Genomic DNA, 11,260 nt, shown 5'->3' on the forward strand with positions numbered 1-11,260 from the left:
CGCGACTGTGGTGGTGTCACACGGGCGTTAGCGGATGACTAGCTTACAAATCCCAAAGTGTCTTGCACTCTCACACAATTTTCCAAAATCGTGCAATACACATTTACTTGCAATGTGCGCCATAATATCTGTTTTCATCATGATGACACAGGTGAGTTTGACGCAGATGCTTTACTAGCTGCTAGATTTTCACATTTATCGGCTATGGACAAAGAGCGCCATGCCGCAGCTGTGAGAAAATGGTGAGTTTGTGCTGCACAAAAAGCCACATATTGTTTCGCAACAGCGCAGGCAGTCAAGAGCAGAGGCGCGCCCAAAGGAAAGCACCTGAAAGGTGCAAAATAGAACAGGGTGATGTTCAGTGTAGCAGTGCTTAATAAGCCTCAGGTGCTGGCCACGAGATAGGGAACAGGTATTGATTACGTCTTCGCTGCGAAAAAAGTCACTCCAGAGGTGATGCGCTGCGTTTCTTCCTTTAGTTATGCCACTGCTTTGCAAGCTCTAAGCTGATTTGCAATGAAAAAAGAGGATAAGGTGTCAAGTGAAATGCGTACGCCAAAGATTTCAACACAATTACCCTTGGCTGGCGTTTTACACTCATGGTGCAGCACAAGCTGACTCGGCCCAAAATGTAACTTTTAGCAAGGCAAGCATCGCAAGCGTCGCAAGCGTCGCAAGTAGCGCAACTTCGCGCAATGTCCACGGGAAGCAACAGAGTTTCATAGACTGTCAGCAAAACGCAGTTCTGCATCGGCATGCATGTTTAAGCGGATCAAATACCTTCTCACTTTTGATGTCTTTTGTTCGTATAGATCTCTGAATCCTGTCTACATCTCCATTCGCTTCCAAACTATGGTCACGGAGTATCGAGTAGAGTAAAAGGGGAGATGCTGCACTGTAATCTTAATGCAATAGCTTTTCAGGAATAAATGCGTCTCTCGCTACTCCCCCGCTCCCTCCCTAAAAAAATCATGAACATGGCGAAAATGCCATAGAATTGATTTCTACCTTGAACAAAATTGCACACAATTGTCATCAGATACGTTGAGCTACCTTACAAATTATCCCGCCTGTATGCCGTTCCGCAAGATGTGGACTGATACGCTCCCCGCTGCAGGCCTACGTAGCACAAGTCGCATATGTAGCGAAGGTCGTTGAAACAACAAGCACGCACGCAACGCAAGCTCGTATTGCCTCTTGAGTAAATTTCTGCAATTTTTTCGCATAACCAGTTTTGCATCAGTTGAGTTTTGTGTGACCAATACTTTACACGATACTGGCACAAACTATTAGCGAAGTGCTTTTGCCAAGTTCAAGTTCAGCGAATATACATTAAAACTGAGGTATCGAAGCGCATTATATGCAGTAACGCTTATTCCAAATTAGTGTTCGAATACAATGTCACAGTCACGAACTGACGCTTATTTGTGGCAATTCAAAGATGCAAGTGGCAGAAATGCTGAAACACCTCGCCGGATAAGTGTAGCATAAAGGTAATAGCCTGTCATATCACAAGGAACTGCGTTTATTCAATAGAAGCATGAAAATATTTCCCGATAATAGTGCAGTAAGCTGTAAATTTTTTGATGCGAAACCTGCGACGAGAAGTCCTATTTACGGCACGCAGCAACTTTAACAATTCTGTTCAGATTTATTCTTAACTTCTGGCCTGCACGATAGGCTGTGACTTTACCGAACGCTTACTGACTCTGCATAGTGACTTCAATTTCTTGCCACCTCTTTTGTCCTCCTCTTTTTATCCCCTCACCCCTTTCTCCCCGTGGAGAGTAACAAACCGGTTATTCTTCCGGTTAACCTCCCTGCGTTTTCTCCTCCTCCTCCCGTGCAGACTTATTTCCGAAAAACAAGCAGGATGTTAACGCGAATGACGACGATGATGTCACGCTCTTTTTTTATTCGTCTTCTACACGGCACGCGCTGTGCCTCTGCTAAGCTATCCCGAGAGGTTCCAAATGAGCTTTCTAGCAATGCGCAGTAAGAAACGCGAATTCACCAGCGATCCAATACTAAAGGCTACATATATTGCTTCCTCATATATCATAGCATATACCGAGCATATACCATTGCTTCCTGTGCTGAGCTTTCATTTTAGTTTTTGGTATTTCCTAAACAACTGAACAAACTTCTCCAGGTAATAATTACGGCGCCGACTCTCTAAGGCCCAAAACAATATTAAGTAGTGTAGCTATATGGACTAGTTGGTTCAGATTCATATATAAAAAAAAACAGCACCATAAGGGACAGTGCACTCAGTAGGGATATACGCACGACACTAGCGCTCGTGTCGTATATATCTGTTCTCAGCCCATCACCTGTTTTCGCGCGTTTTTTTACACCTTCCTTCCCACTCCTTCCTTTTGAACATTGACAGTCAAACGTCTCTGAGCTTTAAACTGCACTGTCATGATGTATTAGCAAGTATCTAATGTGATACATGAAAACAGTAGCGCACGTTTGACGAATTTATCATGCAACAGGACGTTCATAAAGAGGTTTACGTGGCACTAAAATAAACGCCGTTAAAGATCTCACGAGAAACGGCCAATGAAAAGGTAAATAGCTCGAGCGTCAACATAAGAACACTCAACAAGAATTAGGAAAAAAAACATCACCACTATGCGGCAAAGTTCAATCAGTCGCTGATTGCAAAACCCGGGAACTCAGTTTTCTAACAGCCGATTATTGAAAAAAGTCTGAAGGCAGACAGCAATACCGCAACAGAGTTTGAACCCACGCAATGTTCCCGAAATTTGAAATTCCCGATCAATAAACTACGCCTCCTGAGGACTTGAGAACTGCGGCGTTAGGTCACGGCTATTAACAGGGCACGATGGTTGACTCGGAAGGCGATGACCGGCATCCGAAAGCACGCCTGAATTCCGGCAGGTGCGATAGAAAGGACGGCGTACCCGGAAGGCTTAGTCCTTCTGATCTAGACAAGGACGTGCACACTTCGCCCAGGTAGAAGAGCATAAAAAAGAGCTGGCTATGCGCCACTTTCCACACACCATGCCGCACTGACTGCCCATGCCACTCGGGGAATGGAAATGCCCGTGCCACGATGCGCAACGCCAGCAGCGGATAGTTCAGGCTGTCCAGCTTGTAACTCTGGCGGGAAAAGCAGGCGAAGGGCTTCGGGTCCACGATGCCCCTCAGGCCACCCTTCAGGGCCTCGGTGTGCATCTTCCACACGAGCTCGTCAGCGAGGCGAACGGCGACCAGTGGGGCGTTGAGGAACCAGGCTTCAGATCCGCACTCCCCGTGCAACACGGAGTAGACCATTGGCGAGAAGAGTACATGCTGTCCTGCCACGGCCGCCACTGTGCTGAGCTTGTCCGTGCACCAAACCGATCTGCCTTGCAGTCCCAGCGCCGAGTCTAAGGCTTGCGTTTTCGAATCGAACTCACGCACGGCGAATCGATTTCGTACGTAATCGTCGTCCGCGAACTCTGGCAGGTAGGCATTGTACAGAGACGCTAGCGTGCCGATGTCGAAGAACTTCAGGGTCGATAAGAAGGCACGCAACTCGGAGCGTTGCCTGCTGTTGCCGAACAGGGTTTCCACTTCGTCCTTCGCTGCCTCGACAGTGATTCGAAATAGGGAAGCCAACATGGCGTCTTTTGCGGGGCTGCTGAGTCGCGCGACCGCCACGGCGTCCCATATATGGAATATCCTCTGCACCCAGGAAATGCACGTGGCGAGACGAAGCTGCAGGTCCCACTCAGAAGCGACCACTAACGAGCGTGCAAAAAGGCTGGCGCTCGTGGCCTGGATTATAAACGCAAGCACTTCGTTTTCTTGGTCACGGTCGGCGAAAATTTCCAGCTGCGCTGCGAGCAGCCTGGGGGAGAAAATTGTGGTGTGAAAGTCTACGATGTCGTGGCAGGCACACGCTGCTCGAAGGGACGTCTTCCACGCTTTCAAAGAGCTAATGGGCAAGAACTCGCTCAGAAGAGAGGTCGACCCGTTGATCATCTGCCCTTTTCTTGCTGAAAAGTTTCGGGACATTTTTCTAACCAGCGTTTCGATGCCTCTCGCCCTGATGGACATATTCAGCGAGAACCGAAGAAAACGGAGAAAACGTGTATACAGCTTGTTATGGGTGTACAGAGAGGGGTCGAAGACGGGCGACTTTGTTTCTACTGGAATAAAGTCAACTGTATGATTTCCATCCGAAAGACGACTTAGAGAAGCGGTAAGAAGTATGCCCACGCTGTACCTGATGTCAAGCACGCCAACGAGTTCCAAAGCGTCGAGTTGGCCGGACGCGGTGAAGGATCGCAGGGTGTCCACCACCCGGTCCCATATCGTCTCCGGCGTGGTGGAAGGGTCGAGCAGGTCGCGCAGGCACGACTTGTGCAGAAAGTGTGCGGCTCTGCTTGCCTTGTCGTTGTAGATGCGTTGGAGCGTCGGGTGCACAACGGTGTCCAGGTACTTCAGTCGGACGATCTCCTCGGCGTCTCGGAACTTGTTTTTGGAACACATGAAGCGATCGAAGTCGGTGCACGGATCGAGAGTCATGTTGGCGTACACGAGCAGTTCCAGGAGCGTCTCAACAGCGCAAGAAGGACGGGGAGTGCTTGGCTCCGGAACGTCGTATCGCGGTATCACAGTAATGAGCCAGACGAGGATTAACGCCGCGGCTGCGAAAGAAATAAACACAGCAGTGGCGAGAGCGGGGCCGCACACCTTGTCAGGACACTGCATGCCTTCTTCTTCTTTTTACCCACCCTGGCACGACCGCACTTCATTTTTTCTTAAAGACGTAAAGCTTGCACGTTATGCCTTAAATTATAAAATAACCAATAGCAATAAACATTGTACGCGCAAGGCGGAGAAATAATGGGAGTAACTACAGCATTACAAGAGTCTTCACAAAAAGAAATGGTTCTGTGTGATATCATTTGTTGATCTTCACTCTCTTCGGTAGCTTGGTCACGATAGCAGCTGCAATGATGTTGTGACGGGGATAATGGCTGGGTACCCATTTTTGTGACGAAAATTTTAACAACGCCATTTTGGCTTTTTTACTGGCAGGGAAGCGCAGGCTTTTAGCGTCATCGCGCTCTACAGGTTGGTTAAATACTGTTATGACAAAAAGACTGTCTGGTTGGTGTCGTTATCCTACTTCGTGCTTCGTGCAGAAAGGCCATTAATGTGCAACATAATCCGAAGTGTTTCGCTAGTTGAATGGAAAACAGGGTTGTCATCCCGACCACCACGTGCACTAAATTTCAATAGCACATTCACGATTGAGACGTATAGAACGAGGCAACCTGTCTCTCTGTGTTGTTGCACAATGAATCGCAAATGGAGGCCGTATAGTAGCGGACATTGCACGAAACTTTCGCATGCGAGTGAGCTTGGCGTGGCTGTTCGTTGTTTGCAAAAGACAAGGATTCGACTGAGCCACAACCCCCTTTACATTTGGCGGAGCCCAAATGTAAAGCCAAATGTACCTTCCCCCTCTCATCCTGGAGCTCCGTAACTGCACCTTAGCTCCGATGTCCGGTATGCCTGAAGTCTTCAGCCAGACAGCCCCCATCCCTTCGCCTACCATCGTCTGTTTGGCGGGCTCCGGCAGCGCCACCCCAACGACTTCAGCGGCGTCGACGACCACGATGTCGACGACTGGTTGTCATCGTACGAGCGTGTCAGCGCCTACAAGTGGGACGATGCTACCAAGCTCGGTAATGTCATATTCTACCAACTCGACGTGGCTAATTTTTGTGGTTTCGCAATCACGAGGCCGACTTGCTATACCTGGTCTTCTTTCAAGACCAGTCTCTCTGAGGTATTCGGCCGCCCCGTTGTGCGCAAACTGCGTGCCAAACAGCGCTTCCGCGCCCGCGCTCAGCACACGAACGAAACTTTCAAGAGTCGACCTCGACAAGCGTATCAACCCATCGATGTCTGAGACCGATAAAATTAACATCCTGAAGGGTATCTCCGACGACGCGTTTCAGATGTTGCTCGCAGAGTCCGCAAATGGTCGTCGACGTATCCAACTTTGCCGGAGTTACCATGTTCTAAAGAAACAGCGGGCTTTACTCGCCGTTCCGGCGTGCATGACGAGTTGCTTCCCGCGCCGGCGGCTGGCGGTCTCGCTTCTCACCACACGTCAGTGCTGCTACAGATTAAGGCATTTATATGGGAAGAAGTGGCCCACCAAATGTCACTTCTGCCTGTGTCTGGAGACCCTGCGCCATACTTCGATCCCACGCTTCCACTCGCCATCCAGGAGCAGGTCGCCGACATTTTGCCCTCCAGCCCTCGGTTTCCGCCTGTACCGCCCCACTCACATACGCCGATGTTGCCGCCAGAACCCCGGCACCCTGACGCTGTATATAGAAGACAGGTTCTATGTACAGAGGAGAGTCGGCCTGAGCTTAGTGCGTTAGCGCGTTGATGACGAGCTTCTTCTTCCGCGCCCACACCTCATTGTTTCTTCGGCGTGGAATTTATCTTGTGATGGGTACGGGAAGCTGGAATAGGCGGTGGTTGGTCTCGAGCGAAGTCTAAAGCATCCACATGCTTCAAAAGAAATTCCACCAAGATCCGGCGGTCAATGGTGGGTAGGGATTTGTTCACCATGGTCAGGAATTGAGATTCGATCAGTTCGTGGTGTTCAGTAGGACGGGCAACGCGGTCACTGAGTGCGGTGACTGGCACAGAAAGACGTTCTTCAAAGCCTGCGAGTTACAAATCACGCGGCAATACGGCGGGTTCGTTGCAATGATTAACAGTACAAAGAGCGGCATGGTCCTTGGTCACTGGAGCGATGCTGCGGGGCAACAGCACACTCCATCATAGCGTCGAAGGCATCGTTAACCGTGCTCGAGAACACAGATGGGACGAACATGGCGGACATCTTTGGACATCATTTCTGCGTAGAGAGAAAATGCTTCAGGATCCAGCGGCGATTCTTCTTTTAGGGCCGACAGAAGACTAGGACTTAGTGATATTCTGTCACTGCGGAAGTCAAAAGTTGCACCACACTGTTGTAAAAAGTCAGTACCCAGGATAATGTCATGCGTATAACGCGGTAGCAGAGGGAATTCAGTTCTGAACACGTGGGCAGCGATCGCTACATTTACGGAATAAATAACAAGCAGGACCAATCATTCTCCCCCTACGCCAAGAAATGTCAGAGCATTATCCCGAAGGAACATTACCACCGAAGCGGTTATTGAAAGCTATACTCATCACCGACACTTTGGCAGTAATATCCACTAAGGCCATAACGCAAATACCGTCCACTAACACTCCAAAGTGGTTCTTTAACATAACGACGGGCAGAGGAATTGGCAATATCGATCACCCTGAGATCACACCTCCCTCGGCCGCACCCTCTAGTTTCCAGGTGGCGAAGAACGACGTCGGAGAGAAGGCGATCATTGAGAGCGTTGGGTGGAGGGAGTCAGGCTCCGGTCAGAGGTAGGGGAGGCGGTGCGTGCAATTGTATAGCGGTAGGGGCCCTGAAGACATGTAAAGGTCGGGACACTAACTTCTACATTTAAACTCAGGCCACGGTTTGGCCAATGGTGTTGGTAGCGTGAAATCTGGCCCGGCGGCTGCAAAATCTAGATATGTGTACGATAATACCACAGCAGCAACGCACTGGTGGGTCGTGAGTACGCTCGGGATAACAGTCCTCGTAGACAGGGTCGAAGCGGTCATCATAGTCCAGCCGCTGGTGGCGTTGTGGATGAGCAGGTGCACTTAGGTAGGAACGTGTGATCCGAAAAGTGTTGTTCCGAGGTTAACAGGGAGGAGTGGGAATGAGCGAACTCCTAGGAAATGAGCGCTGGGCCGGAGCTGCCAGCTGGGAACAAATCTCATACGAGATATGTCGTGCGGTAGAAGCCACAAATGGGCTTCTACCGCACGAAACGGATTTAAGGTTGTTGACGGCGGAACTTATCGCTGATCCGTCAGAGCAACTGTGGTCAAGACCCTTTTCCCAAGCATCTCACCCAGAAAAGCCGAACACCAGGCCGGGGGAAATCTTGTACCCATTAAAAACCGGTGAGTACCCGGCGGCACTGGGGATCGAACCCAGCACCTCCCGAATGCGAGGCGGATGCTCTACCACAAGGCCACGCTTCGGTCTCCTTTTCCAAGCCATGCACCCTGAGAAGCCGAGCACCAGGCCGGGAATGGCTTCTACCCATTTTGAGGAAACCGGTGGGTAACCGGCCGGCAGCGGGAGTCGAGCCCACCACCTCCCGAAGCCGAGGCGGGTGCTCTACCACGAGGCCACGGCTGCTGCTGCTGCAGGTGATGAAGATTCGAGCCACGTTGGCCGTGACACCACCTTTAGCAGGTTCCGAGGTTGTCCGACACTGGGGCTTCGCCCGCGAGGGACGCAGCGGGGTTTACGGAGCTTCTCCCAAGCGAACACCCCTAATGAAAGCCGGGCGCCAGGCCGGGGGACGCTTGTACCCATTTTTATCGGTGGGTGTCCGGCGGTGGGTTTCGAACCAACCACCTCCCGCAGCCAAGACGGGTGCCCAACAAACTAGGCCACGGCTGTGACAAAAAAACAAAGCGTCGAGCAGGGTGCAAAGGCCCTGCGAGCAGTCCTACAGGCGAGCAGCAGCGGCGGCAAGGCGGTTTACTGTGGCGCGAGCGTCCCAACCAGACGCAACAACGGAAGGGCCGCGAGGAGCGGGGGGCTCTTCATCTCCGTGCAACAGGGACGGCACAGCGTCGGCGACTGTCTCCTCCCCGTGCGTGCACCGATGGGTTCCTCCAAGCAGCGTCAGGCGAGATGCCCCACTCAGCCCCGCTGACAAGAATGACCTCGTTTTCCGCAAGGTACGCGGCATTCTCAACAAGATCACACCGCAGAAGTTTCACAAGCTCAGGAAGGAGCTGCTGCTCGTGGGCCTCGACTCGGCACACATCCTCAAGGGGGTCATCCTGCTGATCTTCGACAAGGCCTTGGATGAACCCAAGTACAGTTGCATGTACGTGTCCCTCTGTTGGGAACTGTGCGACGAGTCACCCAACTTTGAGCCGCCCCCGAGCAGCAGCGCCAGCAGCCAGCGCCAGTGAGGCGTACCACCACCGCCATGGCCCCCTGTCCCCGGAGGAGCAAGAGCAACAGCTGGTTGCCAAGCACAAAATGCTGGGCAACATCAAGTTCATCGGCGAGCTGGGCAAGCAGGGCTTGCTGCAGGAGTCCATTTTGCACCAGTGCGTGCAGCAGCTGCTGCTCGGCCCGGCGCGGGGGTGCGACTGGCAGGACCTTGAGTGCCTCTGTCAGATCCTGGTCACAGTGGGCCGCCGGCTGGACACCGCCCGGGCCCAGTCCCTCATGGACCAGTACTTCGAGCGCATGCGTGTGCTTGCCCAGTCGCCAGAGCTGCCTGCCTGCATCCGTTTCCTACTGCGCGACGTCATTGAGCTACGAGCCAACCGCTGGGTGCCTCGGCGGGGCGCCGGTGCCGACAATGGGCCCCGCACTCTGCAGCAGATCCGCGAGGAGGCATCGCGCGACCTGGGCATCTACTGCGGCCCCCGGATGAGCCACGCCAACCTGGGCGCTTCCCTTGGGGGAGGCATGGACGGCGTGTTTGCCCCGCTGCCAATGGCCAGCTTGGGCACGGGGCCTGGGGTCATCCCATCGGGAGGAGACCGGTTCTTCCCTCCCTACCGCGCGGGCAACAACGCCTCTGCTCGTACACCCCTCAACTCCTCTGGAGGTGGATTCCTGGGTAGTGGTGGTGGCGGCAACTTTTACAACGGCCGCAACAGCCAGCCCCCACCACCGCAGCAGTTTGGCCGTGGCCAGCGAGGCGGGGAACACTTGCCCCCACGCTTCCTAAAGAAGCAGAGCCCTGGCAGCGCAGATGAGATCTCCCTGCGGCCGGCCCAGAACTCCATAGTGCTCAAGCCCAAGACTCCACTGAGCTTCTCCAAGACCAACACTGGCTCAACGGGCAGCGCGCCCCTGGGACCACATCCTCTTGCCAAGTAAGCCATGAAGGAACCCCCGATCGTGATCAAGCAAGTGGTGCAAGACAAGAATCGTGCCAATCGAAGTGCTCCCGAGCGCGAGAAGGGGGCCACCCGTGAGCAGGTTATAGCACGGGTGGATGAGCTTCTCGCCTCCCTGAAATCGACCAATGGCACAGAGCACCAGCAGCAGCAAGGCACCACCACCAACAACACAACCAAAAACAACGGCACCGCCACTCCCACCAGCGACAATGGGCTGCCGGATGCAGCGGGCCGAGCGTTCGAGGCGCTCAAGATCCCACGAAAGTTTCTTTCGGAGGCCCTGGCACATGCCATGCTGGCCACCCTTGACAAGCCCCAAGCTGAGCTGCTGCCCCAGATGGCTCTGGCCTACAAGAAGGATGGTGGAGCAGCGTACCTCGAAGCCCTGCTGGAGGTGTTTGGGCGCATGTCTGCACTGGAGGCTGAGATGCCCCTGGTGAAGAGCATGGTGGCGGGGCACGTAGCCCGTGGTGTGGCCAAGGGCCTGGTGTCCCTCTCGGAGCTGGCGCAGGCCCTGCCTCAGGGGCAGCACTACCCGCTCTTTCTGCTCGTGCTGCAACAGCTGTGTCGCACCCAGGGGCGCGCCTGGCTCACCCAGGGGCTGGCACAGGCCAAGGTAAAGATGGTAATGGAACATGCCTGGCAGCATTTGATGATGCTAAACTTTTATCAAGATATTGATGCCGGGAGAGTTCCCCACAGAAGATTTGGCGATTAACATCAGGAGGATTCATATGCACATGAAAATGCACGCTGTCAATGGTGGAGACTTTATGCAATCGGCCGAACTTCATTGTTATGCGAGCTTTAGAGCTTCAAATGCGCGGCAATGCTTGATGACATCCGTGTCCGTGTCCAAGTTGTCGCTGCTAATAATGAAACTGTATACGTCCTCTGCGATTGTCTTGAGAAGATGACCGACTCTGTCTTCGGGCATCCGTGGAATCACCATTTTGTAAGGACCTCCTAAATGTATGTCGTGCTCCTGTCCCCAGCCATTGCGCGCTGTGTAAAAGGTCTGCTCAGCGCATTTCCTTTTTCCAGTGACATCCCTGAAGCACTTGCGGATCTCTTCCACGAAGCGGTCCCAGTTCGTTAAGGACGCTTTATGGTTCTCAAACCATGTCAGCGCGGTACCGTTCAAAAAGAAAACAGTGTAGGCCAGCTGAACAGTGGCATCCCAAGGGTTGTATTTGCTGATCCGCTGGTTAGTGGTGAGCCACTGATCCAC

The 11,260-nt window shown here is 52.8% G+C and overlaps 1 protein-coding gene and 1 pseudogene across 1 annotated transcript in view; one reads left to right on the forward strand and one right to left on the reverse strand.

The window, feature by feature from the left end:
• Positions 1 to 4,542, reverse strand: part of LOC144095378 (atrial natriuretic peptide receptor 1-like) — a 44,816-nt gene extending 40,274 nt beyond the window's left edge. Inside the window, exons 1-2 of the mRNA XM_077629136.1 lie at positions 4,241 to 4,542; positions 3,040 to 3,862 (exon numbers count right to left, since the gene is read on the reverse strand). Coding sequence (XP_077485262.1) covers positions 3,040 to 3,862; positions 4,241 to 4,542 — 1,125 coding nt within the window. The remainder of the gene's footprint in view (positions 1 to 3,039; positions 3,863 to 4,240) is intronic.
• Positions 4,543 to 8,571: 4,029 nt separating this feature from the next.
• On the forward strand, positions 8,572 to 10,747 carry LOC144095379 (eukaryotic translation initiation factor 4 gamma 2-like; annotated as a pseudogene).
• The last annotated feature ends 513 nt before the right edge of the window (positions 10,748 to 11,260 follow it).

The sequence above is a fragment of the Amblyomma americanum genome, chromosome 6 (genome assembly GCF_052857255.1).
Source record: "Amblyomma americanum isolate KBUSLIRL-KWMA chromosome 6, ASM5285725v1, whole genome shotgun sequence".
In the NCBI taxonomy this organism is placed as follows: Eukaryota; Metazoa; Arthropoda; class Arachnida; order Ixodida; family Ixodidae; genus Amblyomma; species Amblyomma americanum.